The 22,447-nt window shown below is 54.8% G+C and overlaps 2 protein-coding genes across 2 annotated transcripts; both read left to right on the top strand.

Moving 5' to 3' along the window:
• Nucleotides 1-8,966: 8,966 nt before the first annotated feature.
• LOC135228940 (uncharacterized) lies at nt 8,967-13,591 on the top strand. The gene is made up of 9 exons (XM_064278439.1): nt 8,967-9,032; nt 9,522-9,657; nt 9,759-9,869; nt 10,250-10,335; nt 10,460-10,625; nt 11,047-11,481; nt 12,150-12,374; nt 12,459-12,664; nt 13,103-13,591. The coding sequence occupies exons 1-9, from the start codon at nt 8,967-8,969 to the stop codon at nt 13,589-13,591; spliced, it is 1,920 nt and encodes a 639-aa protein (XP_064134509.1).
• Nucleotides 13,592-14,297: 706 nt separating this feature from the next.
• LOC135228939 (mediator of DNA damage checkpoint protein 1-like) lies at nt 14,298-22,148 on the top strand. The gene is made up of 17 exons (XM_064278437.1): nt 14,298-14,537; nt 15,570-15,747; nt 16,127-16,185; nt 16,677-16,888; nt 16,931-17,171; nt 17,459-17,594; nt 17,682-17,744; nt 17,948-19,034; nt 19,129-19,396; nt 19,487-19,567; nt 19,645-20,172; nt 20,354-20,361; nt 20,465-20,902; nt 20,979-21,112; nt 21,208-21,318; nt 21,501-21,640; nt 21,915-22,148. The coding sequence occupies exons 1-17, from the start codon at nt 14,298-14,300 to the stop codon at nt 22,146-22,148; spliced, it is 4,158 nt and encodes a 1,385-aa protein (XP_064134507.1).
• The last annotated feature ends 299 nt before the right edge of the window (nt 22,149-22,447 follow it).

Here is a 22,447-nt window from a genome sequence, read left to right as displayed (position 1 = left end):
ATTGACAGAAGGATACCTAGAAATACCCAAATACTTGGACATTGAAAACACATTCTTTTGAACTACATATGGAACATTCACCAAGATAGATCATATGCTAGACTATAAAGAAACACAATAAACTTTAAAGAATTCAAATCAAGTAAAGTCTGTTCTCTGAACACATTACAATTAAATTAGAAATCAATAATAGAAAGATTATAGAAAATTCCCCCATGTTAAGAAATTAACACATTAATAACCCATGAATCAGAGACGAAATCATGAGAAAAATTAGAAAATAATTTGAACTGAATGAAAAGAACACGTATTAAAATGTGTGGGATATTGCTCAAGCATAGCATTAAATATTCAAATTTTAAAAGTTGAGAGGTCTAAATTCAATTATCTGTGTTTCTAAATAAGAAGTTAGGCTCATGGACTGGAAGACTTAACATTGTGAAAAAGTCAGTACTACCCAAAGCTATCTATACCTACAGTGCAGTCCTGATCCAAACTCCAACAAGATTCTTTACTGAAATGGAAAAAACTAATTACCAACTTTATATGGAAAGAAAAGAGGCCCTGAATAGTCAAGGCATTATTGAAGAAGAACAAAGTAGACCTCACACTCCCCAATCTAAAAAGATACTATATAGCCACGGTAATCAAAACGTCTTGGTACTGGTTCAATAATAGACATGTAAACAAAACCATACTCATTGCCATCAAGTCAATTCCGACTCATAGCAACCGTATGGAACACAGTAGAACTGCTCCATATAACTTCCAAGGAGCAGCTGGTGGATTTGAACTGCCTGCCAACCTTTTGGTTAGCAGCCATAGCACGCCATAGCTCTCAACCACTCTCCATTAGGGCCCCATAGACAACTGAATAGAATTGAGAATGCAGAAATGAATTCATACATCTATAAACCAAAAGAAAACCAAACCCAGTGCCATCGAGTCGATTCCAACTCATAGCGACCCTATAGGACAGAGTAGAACTGCCCCATAGAGTTTCCAAGGAGCACCTGGCAGATTTGGACTGCCAACCCTTTGGTTAGCAGCCGTAGCGCTTAACCACTACGCGACCAGGGTTTCCACATACATCTATAGGCAACGGATATTTGACAAGAGGTCAAAGTCCACTTAATAGGGAAGAAACAGTCTCTTGAACAAATAGTGCTGGCAAAATTGGAGATCCATATGCAGAAGAATGAACCAGGACCCATATCTCACACCATACACAAAACTAACTAAAAATGAATCAAACGCCTAATGTTAAAGCTAAAACTGTAAAGTTTTGGAAGAAAACGAAACTGTGGGGTCTAATTAAAAATAAAATCAAACACAACTATTAATGCACAAAGAGCAGAAGTGAAATAAAATAACTTGCTGCTGTTGTTGTTAGGTGATGTCTAGTTGATTCCGACTCATAGCAACCCGATGGACAACAGAATGAAACATTGCCCAGTCCTAGGCCACCCTCAAAACCCTTGTTATGCTTGAGACCATTGTTGCAGCCACTGTGTCAATCCATCTCCATAAGGATCTTCCTCTTTTTGGCTGGCCCTCCACTCTACCAAGCATGATGTCCTTCTCCAGGGACTGGTCCCTCCTGATAACATGTCTAAAGTATGTGAGATGAAGTCTCCCCTTCCTCGCTTCTAAGGAGCATTCTGGCTGTACTTCTTCCAAGGCAGATTTCTTCTTTCGGCAGCCCATGCTATATTCAATATTCTTTGCCAACCCCATAATTCAAAGGCATCTATTCTCCTTCAGTCTTCCTTATTCATTGTCCAGCTTTCACATGCATATGAGGTGACTGAAAACACCATGGCTTGGGTCAGGCACACCTTAGTCCTTAGAGTGACACCTTTGCTTTTTAACACTTTAAAGAGGTCTTTTGCAGCAAATTTTCCCTATGCAATGAGTGGTTTGATTTCCTGACTGCTGCTTCCATAGGCATTGGTTGTGAACCCAAATAAAATGAAATCCTTTACAACTTCAATATTTTCTCCCTTTATAATGATGTTTTTTACTGGTCCAGTTGTGAGGATTTTTGTTTTCTTCATGTTGAGTTGTCATGGATTGAATTGTGTCCCCAAAAAATATGTGGATCAATTTGGCTGGGCCATGATTCCCAGTATTGTGTGATTACCCACCATTTTGTTATCTGATGTGATTTTCCTATGTGTTGTAAATCCTGCCTCTAAGACGTTAATGAGGGGTGAGAGCCAGCAGTTATGTTAATGAGGCAGTACTCAATCTACAAGATTGGACTGTGTCTTGAGCCAATTTATTTTGTGATATAAAAGAGAGAAGAGGGCAGAGAGACAGGGGCACCTCATACCAACAAGAAAGAAGCACTGGGAGCATAGTGCATTCTTTGGACCCAGGGTCCCTGCACTGAGAAGCTCCTTGACAAGAGAAGATTGATGAGAAGGACCTTCCACCAGAGCTGACAAAGAGAGAAGGCTTCCCCTGGAGCTGACGCCCTGAATTTGGACTTCTAGCCTACCAGACTGTCAGAAAATTTCTCTTTGTTAAAGCCATCCACTTCCAGTATTTCTGTTAACATCAGATAACTAAGACAGAAGGCTGTGGTCTTTGATCTTCATAAGTAAGAGCTTCAAGTCCTTTTCACTTTCAGTAAGCAAGGTTGTGTCATCTGCAGGTTGTTAACGAGTCTTTCTCCAATTCTGATGTTCCATTCTTCTTCATATAATCCGGCTTCTCAGATTATTTGCTCAGCATACAGATTGAATAAGTATGGTGAAAGGATACAACCCTGATGCACAAATTTCTTGTTCTTTTCAAAATAACTTGGACCTCCTAAAAATTAAATATTTATGCTCACTAAAAGATTTTATAAAAAGAGTAAAAAGAAAACCTACCGTCTGGGAAAATATCTTTGGGGATGACATATCTGCTAAGTGTCTAATCTCTGTATTTTAAAAAGACCAAGAACTCAACCACAAAAAACAAATGATCCAATAGAAAAATGGGAAAGAACACAGACAGACACGTCATCAAAGAGGATATTCAAGTGGCCAACAAACACATGAAAAGATGCTTGTAATCATTAGCTATGTTGTTTTTGTTAGGTGCTGCCCAGTTGGTTCCAACTCGTAGCGACCTTACGTGCAACAGAATGAAACATTGCCCTGTCCTGGGCCATCCTCACAATCTTTGTTATACATGAGCCCATTGTTGCAGCCACTGTGTCAATTTATCTTGTTGCAGGTCTTCCTCTTTTTGGATGACCCTCTACTTTACCAAGCATGATGTCCTTCTCCAATGACTGATCCCTGCTGATAACATGTCCAAAGTATGTGAGACATAGTCTCGCTGTCCTTGCCTCTAAGGCGCATTCTGGTCGTACTTCTTCCAAGACAGATTTGTTCATTCTTTTGGCAATCCATGGTATAGTCAATATTCTTTGCCAACACCACAATTCAAAAGTGTCAATCCCTTGGTCTTCCTTATTCATTGTTCAGCTTTCAAGTATATATGAGGCAATTGAAAACGCCATGGCATGGGTCAAGTGCACCTTAGTCTTCAAGGTGACATCTTTACTTTTCAACACTTTAAAGAAATCCTTTGCCGCAGATTTGCCCAATACAATGAGTAGTTTGATTACCTGACTGCTGATTCTGTGAGTGCTGATTGTGGATCCAAGTAAAATGAAATCCTTGAAAAATTCAATCTTTTCTCCGTTTATCATGATGTTGCTCATTGGTCCAGTTGTGAGGATTTTTGTTTTCTTTATGTTGAGGTGTAGTCCATACTGAAGGCTGTGGTCTTTGATCTTCATCAGTAAGTGCTTCAAGTCCTCTTCACTTTCAGCAAGCAAGGTTGTGTCATCTGCATAACACGGTTTGTTAATCAGTCATCCTCCAATCCCGATACCCCATTCTTCTTCAAATAATCCAGCTTCTTGGATTGTTTGCTCAGCATACAGATTGAGTAAATATGGTGAAAGGATACAATCCACATGCACACTTTTCCTGATTTTAAACCATGCAGTTTCCCCCTTGTTCTGTTCAAAAGACTGTCTCTTGATCTATGTACAGATTCCTTATGACCACAATTAAGTGTTCTGGAATTGCCATTCTTCGCAATGTTATCCATAATTTGTTATGATCCACACAGTCGAATGCCTTTGCATAGTCAATAAAATGCACATATTCTCTGCCTTCAGCCAGGATCCATCTCACATCAACAATATCATCCCTTGTTCCACATCATCTTCTGAATCTGGCTTGAACTTCTGGCCATTCCCTGCTGATGTACTGTTACAGACACTTTTGAAGGATCCTCAGCAAAATTTTACTTGCGTGTGATATTATTGATATTGTTCCATAATTTACACATTTGGTTGAATCGCCTTTCTTTTGAATAGACATAAATATGGATCTCTTCCAGGCAGCTGTCTTCCAAATTTCTTGGCACAGACAAGTGAACACTTTCAGCACAGCATCCATTTATTGAAACATCTCAGTTGGTATTCTGTCAGTTTCTGGAGCCTTGTTTTTTCACCAATGCCTTCAGTGCAGCTTGGACATCTTCCTTCAGTAACATGGATTCCTGATCACATGCTACCTCCTGAAATGGTTCAGCATCAACCACCTATTTTTGGTATAGTGACTCCATGTATTCCTTCCATCTTCTTTTGATGTTTCCTGCATCTTTTAATATTTTGCTCCACAGAATCCTTCAATATTGCAACTCAAAGCTTGAATATTTTCTTCAGTTCTTTCAGCTTGAGAAATGCAGGGTGTGTTCTTTGCTTTTGGTTTTCTAACTCCAGGTCTGTGCACATGTCATTATAGTACTTTACCTTGTCTTCTTGAGCCGCCCTTTGAAATCTTCTGTTCAGCTTTTTTACTTCATCATTTCTTCCTTTTGCTTCAGCTACTCAATGTTTAAGAGCAAGTTTCAGAGTCTCTTCTGACATGCATTTTGGTCTTTCTTTCCTGTCTTTTTAACGACATCTTGCTTTCTTCATGTATAATGCTCTTGATGTCATCCCACAACTCACCTAGTCTTCAGTCATGAGTGTTCAATGCATCAAATCTATTCTTTAGATGGTCTCTAAATCCATTAGAGAGATGCAAATCAAAACTATAATGAGATATCATCTCACCCTTGCAAAAATGGCATTGATGAAAGAAAACAAAAAATGTTGGGGAGGTCGTGGGGAAATCAGAATCCTTATCCAGTGCTGGCGGGATTATAAAATGGTACAACCACTACAGAAAACCATATAGTGCATTCTCAAAAAACTAGAAGTAAAACTACCCAACCCACTGCTAAGTATATACCATAGAGATCTACTAAAGACACAATCAGACATATGCACACCTATATACATGGCAGAACTATTCACAACAGCAAAAAGATAGAAAAAACCTGATTGCCCGTAAACAGATGAATGGATAAACAAAATGTGGTACATACATACAATGGGATACTATGTAGTCATAAAAAATAATGAGTTCTCAAAATATAACATGGACAAAACTGGAGGATGTTATGTTGAGTGAAGTAAGTCAATAACAAAAGGACAAATATTGTATGTTCTCATTATTATAAAAAGACAAGAATAGGTATACATACCGAAACTAACATTCACTGAGGATTACCAGGGATAGGTAGGGGCGAGGGAGCACAAGATCACTCTATATATAGTTGGTGTTAGGTGCCGATGAGTCAGTTCCGACTCATAGCGACCCTATAGAACACAGCAGAATTGCCCCATAGGCTTTCCAAGGTGCGGCTGGTGGATTTGAACTGCCAACCTTTTGATTAGCAGCCAAGCTCTTAACCATTATACCACCAGGGCTCTCTTTATATAGTAGACACTAGTTATTTTGGGATGTGAGAAATATAATGCGAAAAGTGGGTGAAGTGTGTGCAGCTTGACCTAGGTAAATGATGTCACTAAGAAGTATGCAAGAAAAAAAAGGACATTTTTGGTGATCCTAGGACATGTACAACTGTGCAACACCAAGTTAACAATACAAGTTTGGACACATGAATATGGATGCATGCATACAAGTGTAGAGGTATGTATATGTGTGTATATAGATGGGCATATACAGATACATCTATAGCAGGTATATATATACATATATATATCCCCCACGTGTCTGTCAGTTTGTCATACTGTGGGGGTTTGCATGTTGCTGTGATGCTGGAAGCTATGCCACTGGTATTCAGATACCAGCAGGGTCACCCATGGAGGACAAGTTTCAGCTGAGCTTCCGGACTAAGACTGACTAGGAAGAAGGACCCGGCAGTCTACTACTGAAAATAATTAGCCAGTGAAAACCTTATGAATAGCAGCGGAACATTGTCTGATATACTGCCAGAAGATGAGCCACCCAGATTGGAAGGCACTCAAAAGACAACTGGGGAAAAGCTGCCTCCCCAAAGTAGAGATCAAATGATAGAATTTTGCAAGACCAATGACTTCTCCATTGCAAATACCTTTTTCACCAACACAAACAGCTACTATACACATGGACCTCACCAAGATGGAATACACAGGAATCAAATAGACTACATCTGTGGAAAGAAACAATGGAAAAGTTCAATATCATCAGTAGTAACGAGGCCAGGGGCCAACTGTGGAACAGACCATCAATTGCTCATATGCAAGTTCAAGTTGAAACTGAAGAAAATCAGAACAAGTCCAGGGGAGCCAAAATATGATCTTGAGTATATCCCACTTAAATTTAGAGACCATCCCAAGAACATATTTGACACGTTGAACACTAATGACCGAAGACCAGACGAGTTGTGGAAGGACATCATACATGAAGAAAGAAAGAGGTCATTGAAAAGACAGGAAAGAAAGAAAAGACCAAGATGGATGTCAGAGGAGACTCTGAAACTAGCTCTCAAACGTCAAGCAGCTAAAGCAAAAGGAAGAAATGATGAAGTAAAAGCACTGGAGAGATGATTTCAAAGGGCAACTAGAGAAGACAAAGTAAAGTATTATAATGACATGTGCAAAGAGCTGGAGATAGAAAACCAAAAGGGAAGAACACGTTCAGTGTTTCTCAAGCTGAAAGAACTGAAGAAAAATTTCAAGCCTTGAGTTACAACAGTGAAGGATCCTATGGGGAAAATATTAGACACAGGAAACATCAAAAGAAGATGGAAGGAATACAGAGTCATTATACCAAAAAGAATTAGAGAACATTCATCCATTTTAAGAGGTAGCATATGATCAGGAACCAGTGGTACTAAAGGAAGAGTCCCAAGCTGCACTGAAGGCATTGGCAAAAAACAAGGCTCCAGGAATTGACGGAATACCAATTCAGAAGTTTCTACAAACAAATGCAGCACTGGAAGTGCTCACTCATCTGTGCCAAGCAATCTGGAAGACAGCTACCTGGCCAATCGACTGGAAGAGATCCATGTTTATGCCTAATCCCAAGAAAGGTGATCCAACCGAGTGTGGAAACTATCGAACAATATCACTCACAAGCAAAATTTTGATGATCATTCAAAAACGACTGCAGCAGTATATCGACAGGGAACTGCCAGAAATTCAGGCCAGTTTCAGAAGAGGATATGGAACCAGGGATATCATTGCTGATGTCAGACAGACCCTGGCTGAAAGCAGAGAATACCAAAACGATGTTTACCTGTGTTTTATTGACTATGCAAAGTCATTTGACTGTGTGGATCATAACAAATTATGGACAACATTTCAAAGAATGGGAATTCCAGAACACTTAATTGTGCTCATAAGGAATCTGTACATAGATCAAGAGGCAGTTGTTCTGACAGAACAAGGGGATACTGAGTGGTTTAAAGTCAGGAAAGGTGTGCGCCAGGGTTGTATCCTTTCACCATACCTTTTCAATCTGTATGCTGAGCAAATAATACGAGAAGCTGGACTACATGAAGAAGAACAGGGCATCAGGATTGGAGGAAGACTCATTAACAACCTGCCTTATGCAGATGACACAACCTTGTTTGCTGAAAGTGAAGAGGACTCGAAGCACTTACTAATGAAGATCAAAGACCACAGCCTTCAGGATAGATTATACCTCAACATAAAGAAAGCAAAAATCCTCACAACTGGACCAATAAGCAACATCATGATAAACAGAGAAAAGATTCAAGTTGTCTAGGATTTCATTTTACTTGGATCCACAATCAACACACATGGAATCAGAAGAAATCAAGAAATCAAAAGACGCATTGCACTGGGCAAATCTGCTGCTAAGGACCTCTTTAAAGTGTTGAAAAGCAAAGAGGTCACCTTGGTATTTTCAGTCGCTTCATATGCATGTGAAAGCTGGACAGTGAATAAAGAATATAGAAGAAGTATTGATGCCTTTCAATTGTGGTGTTGGCAAAGAATATTGAGTACACCATGGACTGCCAAAAGAACCAACAAATCTGTCTTTGAAGAGGTACAAAGAGAAAGCTCTTTAGAAGCAAGGATGATGAGACTGCATCTTACATACTTTGGACATGTTGTCAGGAGGAATCAGTCCCTGGAGAAGGACATCATGCTTGGTAAAGTACAGGGTCATTGGAAAAAGAGGAAGACTCTCAATGAGATGGATTGACACAGGGGGCTCAAGCATAACAATGATTGTAAGGGTGGCCCAGGCAGGGCGATATTTCCTGCGGTGATACATAGGGTTGCTATGAGCCGGAATCGACTAGGTGGAACCTAACAACATATATGTATGTATGTGTGTATATTTTATATATATATGTAAGGGTATGCATCCATTTATATTCCTATATATAATAGATGGGTGGCACAAACATAGGTACTTATTAAACAGAGGGGACCAAGCCCCAACACCAGGAGCCTCCTTGAAGGTTCCGGACCTCACACGTCGGTTCAGGACCCCTCCCAACGCTCGCTGTAGCCCCCAGGAGGAGCCGACCAGGATACCAGGCCCGTTCCGGCTGACTCCAGACCCCTCCGGCCGCCGCCAGAGGCCATGAGGAAACATTACCCAGGCTCCAGGACGCTTCCCACTGGCTCCGGACCCCTCCTGCCGCCGAAGGTAGACCCGAGGGGGGACCCAGCCCGGAATCCAGGCCCAATCCTGCCAGCTTCGGACCCCTCCTGTCACTCACCGCGGCCCTCAGGGTACCTGGCCTGGACCTGAGGCCCCTTCCCATTGGCTTCAGTCCATCCCTCCACCCACGTCCGTTTCCAGGGACCCAGGCCTCTTCTACTGGCTCCGGACCCCTCCAACTTCCTGCCGCTGCACACAGGGGAGCTTGCATACACCGCAGGCCACTTCCCTCAGGCTCCGGACCCCGCCCAGCACCCACCGCGGCCCCCACCGTACCCAGCTAGGACCCTAGGCCACTTCCCATTGGCTCTAGTCCTCCCACACCCTGCTTCTGTGTACAGGGAACCAGGCATGGACCCCAGTCCCCTTTGGCCAGCTCCAGACACATCCTGCGGGCATACGAGGACATGAGGGGGCACAGCAGGGACCCCAGGCCCATTCTCACAGGCTCTGAACACCTATCTTCTGTTCCAGATCCCCACCCCCCGTCTCTACCCCCTGCGGAACCCAGAAGACCCTGCCTGGACCCCAGGACCCTTTCTTACCAACTCAAAACTCCTCCTGCCATTGCCCACAGACCCTAGGGTACCCCATGTGGACCTCACGCCCGGTTCGCAGGATCCATACCCCTCCTGCCCCCCATTGCATCATCCAGGATACCAGACCAGGTCCCCAGGTCTCTTCCTGCCAGCTCTGGACCCTTCCTGCCAGCTCCGGATCCTTCCCGCTACCCACCGCAGCATACAGGGGACCCTGACTGGACCCAGGCCTCTTCCCACTGGTTCCTGACACATCCCACGGCCATGTACATGATGGGACCAAGTTGAACTCCAGGCCCAGTCTTGCTGGCTCGGGATACTACTGTCCACTGCAGCACTCCTCCTGCCACCTGCCGCGGCATCAAGGTTACCACAGCCCACACACCAGGCCCCTTCTTGCAGCCTCTGGACCCATTTTGCTGGCTCCGGACCCCTTCCACTGCACACAGCGGCAACCAGGGGACCCTAGTCTGACCCCAGGCCCATTCCTGCTGGCTCCATACCCCTCCCTCAGACACCTGCGGACATGAGGGGACCAGCCCCAGACCTAAGGCCCATTCCTGCAGGCTCTGGACCCCTCCCTCTGTCTCCCAGGCACCAAGGGGACATGGCCCTGACCCCAGGCCTCTCAGCTACAGCTCTGGACCCCTCTCACCCCTGCAGACCTGTCCTACCAGGCTGGCAGCCTGGACCACATGCCGCTTACTCCAGGCTCCGGGTACATCCCGCAGGCTGCCACTGCCCCCGGAGTACCAGGCCCGGAACCAAGGCCCCTTTCCGTGCCTCTGGTCCCTCCCACCACCAGCCTTGGCACCCAGGGTTCCCAACCCTGACCCCAAGTCCCTTCCCGCTGGCTCCAGACCCCTCCTGCAGACACCTGTGATCCCGAGGGACCTGGCCCGGATGCCAGACCCATACCGCCACCCACCACGTCACCCAGGGAACCTGGCCTGGACACCAGGCCCCTTCCTGTTCAATCTGGAGCCTTCCCATAGGCTCTGGACACCACCCATCACGGCCACAGCCCTCAGGGAAGCAGGCATGGACCCCAGGCCCCTTTCTGCTGGACCCAAGTCCCTTCCCACTATCTCCAGACCCCTCCCGCAGCCTAGGCTCAGTTCCACTGGCTCCAGACCCCTCCTGCCACCCACCTCCGCATCCAGGGGACACTGCCCAGATCCCAGGCCTCTTTCTGCTGGCTCAGGACACATCCCGAGGCTAGCTGTGGACATGAGGGGACCCAGCCAAGACCCCCAGCCTCACTCCTGCTGGCTCTGGACACTTCTCCTTGGATCTGGACCCCTACCTCTGCTCCCAGGACACCAAGAGGACCTGGCCTGACCCCAAGATCCTTCCTGCCGGCTCCAGACCTCTCCCTAATCTGCCTGATTCACCCAGGAGACCTGGCCCAGATCCCAGGCCCATTCCTGTTGGCTCTAAATACCTGTTGCCGACTCCAGACCCCTTCCGCCCTCCTCTGCCGCCCGAAGGGGACACAGCCCTGACCCTAGGCCTCTTCCAGTTGGCTCTGGACTCCTCTCGAGGCTGTGGACCCCTCCCTCAACTGTGGACCCCTCCCACCAGGCCACCGCCCCCAGTGGATCTGGCGCAGACACCAGTCCCCTTCAGCTGGGTCCAGACCCCTCCTGCCGGCTCCAGAGCCCTCCCACTGGCTGCCACAAACCCCAGGGTACCTGGCACTGATCCCAAGCCCCTTTCCACTGGCTCCAGACCCCCACCCCTACCCCGCGGCAGCCTGTGGACACAAGACGACCAGACCAGGACCCCAGCCCCAGTCCCACCGGCTGTAGATCCGTACCGCCACTCACCGCGGCACCCCTCCCGCCACTGCCGTGGTGTCAAGAGGACCCGGCCCAAACAGCAGGCCCATTCCTGTAGCCTTTGGACTCGTGCTGCTGGCTCCAGACCCCTCCTCCCACACCCCGCGGCAACCAGAAGACCCTGGCCTGACCCGCCCCCTCTTCCTGCAGTCTCCTGACCCTTTCGGTAGCCCCTGGACCCTACCCACCACCTGATGCAGCCCTCAGGAGACCAGGCCTGGACCTGAGGCCCCTTTCTACTGGCTGCAGTCCCTCCTGCTGCCAGCTGTAGCCCCCAGGGTACTCAGCCCTGACCCTAGGCTTCTTCCTGCTGTCTCTGAATCCCTCCCACCACTGCCCTCGGACCTGAGGGCAGCAAGACCCAACCCCAGGCTCAGTCCCGCTATCTCCAGGCCCTTTACTCTGCGGCTCTGGTACATGAGGGGACATGGCTCAGACCCCAGGCCCATTCTGGCAGGCTCTGGACACCTGCTGCTGTCTCAGGACCCCTACCTCCCTCCCCCGCAGGACCCATGGATCCCGCTCCAAACCAGGGCCTACTCAAAGGTCTGTAACCCTCCCTCCACCCACCGTGGCACCAAGGGGACCTGGCACAGACCCGAGGCCCCTTCCCGCTGATTCCAAACTCTGCTGCTGCCCGTGCACCCGAGGGGACACGACCCAGAAGCCAGGCTCAGTCACACTGACTCTGGGCCCATCACGCTGCCCACCGCCGCACCCAGGGGACCCGGCCCAAAACCAGAAACCTACTCGCCGGCTCCAGAACCCTCCAGCCACCCACCGTGGCACGAAGGGGACCCTGCCCAGACACCAGGCCCTTTCCCACTCCCTCTGGACCCCTCCCGCCACCAGCCACGACACCAAGGGGATGCAACCAGGACATCAGGCCCATTTCGTCGGCCTCCGATACTTCCTGCCTCCCTCCCTCCTCTGGCACCATAACCAAGGTACAAGGCCCAGACCTCAGGCTCCTTCCCGAAGACTCCAGACCCCTCCTGCAGGCTCTGTACCCCACCCTCTCCCCACCACAGCCCTCAGGGTCCCAGACACCGACCCAAAGCCCCTTCCAGCTGGCTATATTCCCTCCCCCAGGGTACCCGGCCCTGACCCCAGATCCCTTCTTGCTGTCTCAAGACCCCTCCTGCTACCACTGGCGGACCTGAGGGGACCCAGCCTGGACCTAAGGCTCAGTGCCACCAGCTCTGGACCCCTCCCACCACCCACCGCAGCACCCAGGGTACTGAGTCCAGACCCCAGGCCCCTTCCTTGGGCTCCAGACCCACCCCGCAGCCACCCTCCAACATGAGGGGACATAGTGCAGGCCCCAGGCCCATTCTTGGCCACTCTGGATATCTGTTGCCAGCTCAGAACCCCTACCTCCCTCCCCCAAAGCACCAAGGAAACAGAGCCCTGACACCAGGCCTCTTCCCAACAGCTCTGGACCCCTCTGGCCTGCTTCCGATCCCTCCCAACTGGCCCCACATCCCAGGGGACAGGCCCAGACCCCAGGCTCCTTTCCACCAGCTCCAGACCCCTCTCACAGGCTCTGGACCCATCTCACAACCCACCAGAGTACCAGGGGACCCAGGCCCATTCACGTGGGCTCTGAATCCCTCCTGTGGACCACCGAGGCATCCAGGGGACTCAGCTCAGACCCCAGGCCTCTTCCCACTAGCTCCAGACACATCCCTTGGCCACCTGCGGACATGAGGGGATCCAGCCCAGACCCCAAGCCCATTCCTGCCGGTTCTGGACACCTCTCATGGCTCTGGACCTGTACCTTCAAACCCCACAGCACCCAGAGGACCAGGCCCAGAACCCAGGATCCTTCCCACTGCCTCTGGACCCCTCCTGCCACCAGTCACAGTACCCAGAGGCCCTGACACAGACCCTACACCCATTCCAGCCATCTCCAGACCTATTCCTGGCCACCTGTGGACATGAGGGGCCTAGCCTAGACCCCAGGCCTATTCCCTCAGGCTCTGGACACCTGCTGCCTGCTCTGGATCCCTACTTTCCTCCCCAGCAGCACCCAGAGGACCTGGCCCGGACCCCAGGCCCCTTCCTCCTGGCTCTGTACACCTCCCGCCACCTACTACAGCCCCCAGGAGACCAGGCCCACACCCAAGGCCCCTTCCCACTGGCTCTAGACCCCTCTCACTAGCTCAGGAGCCCTTCTGCTGCATACCATAAACCTCAGGAGATCAGGCCCAGAACTAAGGCCCCTTCCTGCCACATCCGGACCATCTCGCCACCACAACAGCACCCTGGGGACCTGGCCGGAACACCAGGCCCTTTTCTCCCATATCCGGATACCTCCCGCTGCCCGCTGAGGCCCTCAGGGGACCAGGCCCAGACCTTGGGCCCCTTTCTGCCAGCTCTGGACACATCCTGCCACCCACAGAGGCATCCAGGACCAGGCCCGGATCCCAGGCCTCTTTCCCTCAGGCTCCAGACACATCCTACGGCCACGTGCAGACATGATGAGACCCAGCCCTGACACCAGGCCCCTTCCCATAGCCTCTGGACCGTTCCCACCGGCTCTGAACCCCTCCTGCCACCCACCACGGAACCCAAGGGAGCCGGTCCAGACCTCAGGCTCCTTCCTCCTGGCTCTAGATACCTACTGCCCCCTGCCGAGGCCCCAGGGGACCAGGCCCAGGCCCAATACCCCTTCCTCCTGGCTCTGGACCTCTCCTAAAGACACCCATGGACACGAGGGGACCCCGGTACAAACCCCAGGCCTATTCCTGCCAGCTTAAGACACCTGTCACCATCTCCACACCCCTACCTTCCTCCCCCATAGCACTGAAGGGACCAGGCCCTGATCCCAGAACTCTTCTGGCCGGTTCTGGATACCTCTACCAAATATGGACCCCTTCCACCGCCAGTCACAGCCCCCAGAATATCTGGCACAGAACACAGGAACCTTTCTACTGGCTCCAGACCCCTCCCGCTGCTGCCCATGGACCCAAGGGAACCCAGCATGGACCACAGGATCAGTCCCACTGGCTCCAGACCCATCCCGCCACCTGCTGTGGCATTCAGGAGACCCGGCCCAGAACCTAGGCCTCTTCCGGCTGGCTCTGGACACATCCCGAGAGGGATATGTGGACTTGAGAGACACGGACCCGACCCTAGACCCATTCCACTAGCTCTACACACCTCTCGTCAGCTTTGGCTACACCGTCTGGAGCCTGGGGTCAGGACCTGGTCCCCTGGGAGCCGAGACAGGCAGTGAGAAATATTCAGAACGGGGAGGAAGGGGCCAGGGGTCTGGGCCAGGTTTCCTGGGTGCTGTGAGGGAAGGAGGTGGGGGTCCAGAGCAGGCAACAGGTGTCCAGAGCCTGGGGGAATGGGCCTGGGGTCCGGTCCAAGTCCTCTCATGTCTGCGTGCAGCTCCTAGGTGTGTCTGGAGCCAGCAAGAAGGGGCCTGGGGTTCAGGCCTGGTTCCATGGACACCCCTTCCCCTTGGCTCCGGATCCCTCCGGCTGCCTCCCATTGACTCCAAGAGATCAGGCCTGGACTTAAGGCCCTTTTCTGCTGCATCCGAACTCCTCCCACTACCTGCCAAGGCAGCCAGAGGACCTGGCCTGGACCCTAGGCACCTTCCCGCCAACTCCAGACCCATCCCTTGGACACCAGGAACATGAGGGGACCTGGTACAGACCCCATATCCATTCCCGCCAGTTCTAGACACCTGTCGCAGTCTCCACACCCCTACTTCCCTCCCTTGTGGCACCAAGGTGACCAGGCCCTGACCCCAGGCCTCTTCTGGCCGGTTCTAGATACCTCCTGCCTGCTTCAGACCCCTCCCGCCACCAGTAGCTGCCTCCAAAATACCCAGCCTAGAACCCAGGCCCTTAATAGCTGGCTCCTACCCCTCCCGTGGACACTCTTGGACACGAAGGTTCCCAGTACAGACCACAGGCCCATCCCCGCTGGCTCTAGGCACCTGTTGCCATCTCCACAACCCTACCTCCCTCCTCTGTGATACCAAGGGGACCTGGTTCTGGCCCCAGGCTTCTTCTGGCAGGCTCTGGACCCCTCTTGCCCAAGGGGAACCCCTCCCACCACCTGTCAGCCACAGAATACCCAGCCGGGACCCCGGGCCCCTTCTCACCGACTCTGGAACCCTCCAGCTACAGCACACAGGAGGCCCGGCCCAAACGACAGGCCCCTTCCCTCCAGCTACGAACAACTCTTGCCTCCTGCCGCGGCCCCAAGTGGACCCTGCCGGGGCCCTAGGACCTTCCCCACTGGCTCCGAACTTCTCCTGCTGCCCACCGCTGTCCCCAGTGTACCTGGCCTGGGTGCAAGGTGCTTTCTGACTGGCTCTGGCCCCTCCTGATGCCACCCCGGGCCTTCGGGAGACCAGGCCCAGGCAGCAGGCCCCTTTTTACCAGCTCCAGATCCCTCACATTAGCTCCCAGACCACTCCTGCTGCCCACTGGGGCATTCAGGGAATGAGGCCTGGACCCCAGGCCCCTTTTCCCTAGCACCAGACCCATTCACCAGCCACACGCGGACATGAGAGGACCTGGACTGGACCCCAGGTCCATTCCCCCAGGCTCTAGACACCTGTTGCCAGCTCTGAACCCTTATCTCCCTCCCCAACAGCACCCAGGAGACCAGGCCCAGATGCCTGGCCCCTTTCTCCTGGCTCCAGATACCTCCCAATGCCTGCCTTGGCTCCCAGGGGACCAGGCCCTGACCCCAGGCTCCAGACCCCCCGGGCCGCTGCCTGTGGACCCAAGGGTACCGAGCCCAGAACCCAGACTCAGTCTTACAGGCTCCGAACCCCTCACGGCATAATCTCAGCACTCAAAGGACCTGGTCCAGAACCCAGGCTGCTACTTGCTGGCTCCGAACCCCTGCCACTCCCTGCCGTTGCCCCAGGGAACCAGGACCAGACCCTAGGCCCCTTCCCAATGGCTCCAGACCTCTCCCGAGGCCACCACACACCCAGGGACCTGGCACCGACCCCAGACCCCCTCCTTCTGGCTCCAGACCTCTCATGCAAGCCCCAGCTCCAGACCCCTCCTGCCCTGCCACAATCCTCAGGGTACCTGGTCCAGTCCCCTGACCCCTTTCAACTGGCTCCAGACCCCACCCACAGCCTGCCAGGGCCCTGAGGGGATATGGCCGGACCCCAGGCCCTTTCATGCCAGATCTCAACATGTCTGGTGGCCACACTCTGGCATAAGGGGGCCTGGACCAGACGCCAGGCCCATTCCCTCTGGCTCCAGACAACTAGCGGCAGCCCTGACCCTAGGCCCCTTCCCACCATCTCCCAACCCTCCTGCCACAGCCCAGGACCCCGAGGGGACCCAGCCCAGACCCCAGACCCAGTCCCACCAGCTCCAGACCCCCACCGCCACCCACCACGGCAGCAAGAGGACCCTACCCGGACACCAGGCCCCTTCCCGTGGGCTCAGTACCCATCTCGCTGCCTGCTACTGTAACCAGGGGACCTAACCCTGACCCCTGCCCCTTCCCGCAGCCTCCAAACCCCTCCCGTCGGCTCCGGACCCTTCCCAATGCCTTTCTCAGCAACCAGGGAAACAAGGCCTGATCTCAGACCCCTCCAGCTGGCTCCAGACCCATCCCGGGGCCTGCTTTGGCAGCCAGGGGACAAGACCCAGACCCCAGGCCCCTTCCCACCAGCTCTGGACCCCTCCCACCCACTCATGACCACTCCCACCCCCAACCAGGGCATCCAGGGGCCTAGGCTGGGACGCCAGGTACCTTCCTGCTAGCTCTGGTCTCCTCCCGCTGCTATGGACCCCTCCTGCTGCCCACCACAGCATCCAGGGGACCTGGCCTGGACGCCAGGCCTCTTCCTGCTGGTTCTGGACACATCCCGTCCTCTCTGGACCCCTGGCACCACCCGCCGTTGCCCCAGGGAACCGAGACCCGACACTCGACTCCTTCCTGCCTGCTCCATACCTTTCCTGAGGCCACCTGGCACCAAGGACCCAATCCCGACCCCAGACCCCTCCCACCAGCTCTAGACCCCCTCCTGCTGCAGCCACAGTCCCCAGGACACCCGGTCCGGTCTCCTGGCCCCTTTCTGCTGGCTCTGAACCCCACCCGCCACCTGCCGAGGCCTGGAGGGAATCCGGCCGGGACCCCAGGTCCCTTCGTGCCTGATGCCAACACATGCTGTGGCCATACGAGGACATAAGGGACCCAGACTGGACCACCCAGGCCCCTTCCGGCTGGCTCGGGACCCCACCAACCGCCCACTGCAGCATCCATGGACCTGGCCCGGACCCCAGGTTCCTTCCTGCAGTTACCAGACCCCTTCCCGGGAGGTCACATCCCAGATTCCAGGCCCCTTGGAATGGCTCCGGACCCCTCTGGCAGGCGCTGAGGAACCCAGGGGACACTGCTCAGACCACAGCCCCTTCCCTCCGGCTCTGGACAACTCCTGTCACTGCCCAAGGCCCTAGGGGGACTCTGTCCAGACCCCAAGATGCTTCCTGCCAGCTCTGGACCTCTCCTGCTGCTCCCCAAGGCCGCAAGGAGACCCATCCGGGACCCCAGGCCCCTTCTGCTGGCTTCAGACCCATCCAGCCGCCTGCCATGGCACCCAGAGGACATGGCCCAGACCACAGTCCCCTTCCGGCTGGCTTCAGACCCATCCTGCTTCTTGCTGCGACAACCAGGGTACCCCACCAGGATCCCAGACCCCCTCCCACATCCTCCGAACCCATCCCGCAGGCTCCAGACCCCTCATGCTGCCCTCCGTGGCAATCTGGGGACCCGGTTCTGAACTCAGGCCCCTTCTTGCTGCCTCCAAACCACTTCTGCCACTGCCGAGAACCGCGAGGGAACCCTGCTCAGATGCCCAGGTCCCTTTTTGCTGGCTCTGGACTCCTCACCCTACCTCTTGACCCCTCCTACCACCCACCACAGCACCCACGGGACCCAGCCCGTACCCCAGGCTCCTTCCCCCTGGCTCCGGACACCTCCCGCCACCGGTCGCTGCATCCAGGGGACCCAGACCGGACCACAGCCCCATTCCCGCCGGCTCTGGACCCCTCCCACCTTCTTCGGACCCCTCCCAATGCCCCCCACAGCCCTCAGGGTACCAGCCGGGACCCTAGGCCACTTCCCCCTGGCTCCAGTCCCTCCCACCAGCCACCAGCTGCCTCGGCCCCAAGACTACCCAGCCCGGACCCAGGCTCCTTCTGTCAGCTCCAGACCTCTCCAGTCACTCACTACAACACCAAGGAGACTGGGGTTGGACAACAGGACTTTTCCCTCTGGCTCCAGACAACTACCAGTGCTATCCCCGTCCCCAAGAGAACCCAACCCGGACCCCAGGCCTCTTCCCCCTCTCTCCAGATACCTGGTGCCACCCTTCAGCCCCCAAGGGACCAGGTCCAGACCAAGGCCCCTTCCCTTGTCTCTGGTACTTCCTACCACCTGCTGTGGCTCCCAGGGTACCCGGCCTGGATCTCAGGTCCCTTCCCAGAGTCTCCAGACCCCTCCCGCGGCCACCCATGTACACTGGGGGACCTGGCCCAGACCCCAAGCTCAGTCCTGCCAGCTCCGGACCCATCCCACCACCCACCAAAGCACCCAAGAGAACTGGCCGGGTACCCAGGCCCCTACTAGTCGGCTCTGGACCCCTCCAGTCAATAGCCACCACATCCAGGGGGTGCAGCCCAGAACTCAGACACCTTCCCACAGGTTCCAGACTCCCCACCCCCGCCCACCACCACCACCTGCAGGGGCCCAGAAGCTACTGGGTCTGCCCCCAGGCCCCATCTGCTTGCTCCAGACCACTCCAGCCACCCACCGAGGCACCAAGGGGGACCCAGACCAGAAGACAGGCCCCTTCCAGCCGGCTCTGCACCCCTCCCCCCCCCCGCTGGAGCCCCCAGGGGACCAGGCCCAGACCCAAGGCCCCCCTTCCCCCTTGCTCTGGTCCCTCCTGCCACCCGGCAAGGCCCCCAGGGTAACGAGGCCTGATCCAGGTTCTTTCCCGATGTCTCCAGATGCAGACGGAGGGGGGGACTCAGCCTGGACCCCTGGCTCATCCCTGCAGGGTCCGAACCCCTCCCACCATCCATTCAAGGGGCCCGGCCAGAAACCCAGGCCCCTATTATCCGACTCCGAACCCCTACCGGTAATGCACGTGGCACTCTTGGGACCTGGCCGGGACGCAAACCTTTCCCGCTAATTCTGGACCCCTCTTGCTGCCAGCCACGGCCCCCAGAAGAGCAGAACCTGACTCCAGGCTCATTTCTGCTGGCTCCAGATCTCTTCCGCCTACGACTATGGCCCCTAGGTTACCTGGCTGGGACCCAGGCCTCTTCTGCTGCTCCAGACCCATCCAGTCACCCACCACTGCACCCTAGGGAGCCAGGGGACCCCAGGAGCCTTCCTGTCCACTCCAGACCCCTCTCATCGCAGCCCGGGGCCCATAGGAACCCGGCCAAGATCCTAGACCCCTTCTGCCGCCTCTGGACACCTCCCAACACCCGCCGCGACACTCAGGGGACCAGGCTTGGACGCCAGGCCCCTTCTCTGCTGCTCTGGGTCCCTTCCGCCTGCTGCAGAACCCTCCCGCCACTAACAGTGGACCCTAGGGAACCAGGCCCAAACTCTCCGCGCATTTCCACTGGCTCCGCTTCCTTGCCACCCACCGTGGTCACCAGGGGATCCAGCCCTGACCCCAGGTCCCTTCCCCCTGGCTCCAGACCCCTCTTGCCGCTACCTGTGGACCCGAGGGTACCGGCCCGAAACCCAGGCTCAGTCCCACAGGCTCTGGACCCCTCCCACCACCCACCGCAGCATCCAAGCCACCAGCAGGAACCCACGTCCCTACTAACCCACTCTGGAACATTCCCCCCCACCACCACCACCACACCGCCGTCTCTGGACCTCTCCCGCTGATCACTGTGGCCCCCAGGGAACCAGGCAAGACCCAAGGTCCCTTTTTACTAGCTCAGGTCCCTCGCAGCCCTCATTGGCCCCTAGGGGATCCCAACCCTGACCCCAGGTCTCTTCCCGCTGGCTCCAGACCCCTCAAGCCGCTGCCCATGGACCCAAGGGTACCTGGCCCGGAACCCAGGCTCAGTCTCACAGGCATTGGGCTCCTCCCGCTACCCACCGCGCCACCCAAGGGGCCCAGCCTCTCCTCGCTGGCTCTGGACCCCTACCGCTGCAGCCCGGGGCCACGAAGGGACACATCTCAGATCCCAGGCCTCTTCCGCTGGCTCCTGACCCCTCCAGTCATGTGTCGAGGCACCCAGGGGACATGGACCAGACCACAGTCCCCTTCCTTCCTTCTCCGGACAACTTCCGCCACCACTCTCGGCACAAGGGGACCTGGCCTGGACTCCAGGACCCTTGCGATGGCTCTGGACCCCTCCAGCCATGTGCTGCAGCACCGAGAGGACAAGGCCCAGACCAAGGTCCGCTTCCCTGCGGCTCCGGACAACTCCAGCCGCTGCCCAAGGCCCTGAGGGACCCATCCCGGACCCTAGACCCACCTCGGACCCCAGACCCCTTCTGCCGCTTGCCGCTGCCCCCAGAGGGCCACGCCTGGACCCAAGGCCCCTTCCCACCTGCTCCAGTCTCTCCTGCAACTCATTTTGGCAACAAGGGGACCCGGCCCAGATCCCAGGCCCCTTCCTGCTGCCCGCCGCAGCCGCCAGAGTCCCCGACTGTAGGTCCCTTTCCCCCGGTTCCCTACCACTCCCGCCGCCTGTCGTGGCCAGGAGGCTACCCGGCCCGGACCCAGGCGCCTTCTGCCAGCTCCAGACCTCTCCAGCTACCCACTGCGGCACCAAGGGGACCCGACCCGGACCTCAGGGCCCTTGCTGCTAGCTCCAGACCCCTTCTGCCACCGAAATGACACAGACCCCAGGCTCAGTCTGGCCAGCTCCAGACCCATCCCGCGACCCACCGCGGCACCCAAGGGACACAGCCCAGAACCCAGGCCACCACTAACCGGCTCTGAACCCTTCCCAACAACGGCCTCCACGCCCAGGGGACCCTGCCCCAACCCCAGACCCCTTCGTGCCAGCTCTGGGCCCCTTCTCCCTTCTCCACAGCCCTCCCGCTTCCTGCCACAGTCCTCAAGGGACCAGGCCTGGAACGCAGGCCCTTTTTCTCTGCCTATGATTCTTCCAGCCATCCAACGCAGCCCCCAGAATGCCTGGCCTGTTCTCCTAGCCCCTTTGGGCCGGCTTCGGTTCCCTACCGCTGCTCACCATAGCACCCAGGTTACTTGGCCCAAAAGCTAGGGCCATACTCGCCAAATCCAGACCCTTCCCAGGACCCGCCCTGGCATCAAGGGCACCTGGCCTGGACGCCAGGCCCCTTCCAGCCAGCTCCAGGCCTCTCTAGTCAGCTACCGAGAACTTCCTCCAGCTCCCACAGCCCCGAGGCAACCAGGTTTGGATTCCAGGCCCATTAGAGCCAGTTCGGGACTGCTCACCTGAACTCCCTCTGGACCTCTCTCACAGACCACAGTGACACTCAAGGACCTGGCCCCAACCCTAGACCCCTTTCTGCCAGCTCCGGACCCCTCCCACCACTTCTGTGCCACCCACCCCAGTCCCAAAGGGACCACCCCTGGACCTCAGGCCCCTTCTCACTGGCTCTGGGCCCTCCTGTCCCCACGGTGGCACCCAGGATACCTGGCCCAGTGCCCAGATGCCTTCCAGCTGGATCCAGACTCCTCCTGCCATCCACTGTAGCACCTATGGACCCAACCCACATCCAGTAGCTGCCCGCAGCCAAAACGGGATACTGCCCGAACCCCAGACCCCTTTCTGTTGGCTTTGGACACCTCCCACTGCTGCCGTGGGCCCTAAGAGGATTCATCCCGGATCTTAGGCTCCTCCCGATGGCTCCATCCCTCCACCCAGAGGACACGGCCCAAACCACAGGCCCCTTCCCTCTGGCTCTGGACAACTCCGGCAGCTGCCCAAGGCCCTGAAGGGACCTGGCCCAGACACCAGAACTATTCCTGCCTGCTCCCAATCCCTCTTGCGGC

This window comes from Loxodonta africana, chromosome X (genome assembly GCF_030014295.1).
Source record: "Loxodonta africana isolate mLoxAfr1 chromosome X, mLoxAfr1.hap2, whole genome shotgun sequence".
Taxonomy (NCBI): domain Eukaryota; kingdom Metazoa; phylum Chordata; class Mammalia; order Proboscidea; family Elephantidae; genus Loxodonta; species Loxodonta africana.
The sequence above is the reverse complement of the archived record's forward strand: the minus strand, read 5'-3'. Positions and strand labels throughout refer to the sequence as shown.

Bases quoted from the DNA above. Each gene is read 5' to 3' on its own strand.
- LOC135228940 (XM_064278439.1), top strand. From the start codon at position 8,967: ATGAGGAAACATTACCCAGGCTCCAGGACGCTTCCCACTGGCTCCGGA. The intron at 10,626-11,046 runs GCATGGACCCCA...TGCCGACTCCAG, and splicing joins CACAGCCCTCAGGGAAGCAG to ACCCCTTCCGCCCTCCTCTG. The intron at 12,665-13,102 runs GTACTGAGTCCA...TCTTCCCACTAG, and splicing joins CACCCACCGCAGCACCCAGG to CTCCAGACACATCCCTTGGC.
- LOC135228939 (XM_064278437.1), top strand. From the start codon at position 14,298: ATGGACCCCTTCCACCGCCAGTCACAGCCCCCAGAATATCTGGCACAG. The intron at 16,889-16,930 runs GTAACCAGGGGA...CCCTTCCCGCAG, and splicing joins CCATCTCGCTGCCTGCTACT to CCTCCAAACCCCTCCCGTCG. The intron at 21,319-21,500 runs GTCTGGCCAGCT...CCTTCTCCACAG, and splicing joins TGACACAGACCCCAGGCTCA to CCCTCCCGCTTCCTGCCACA.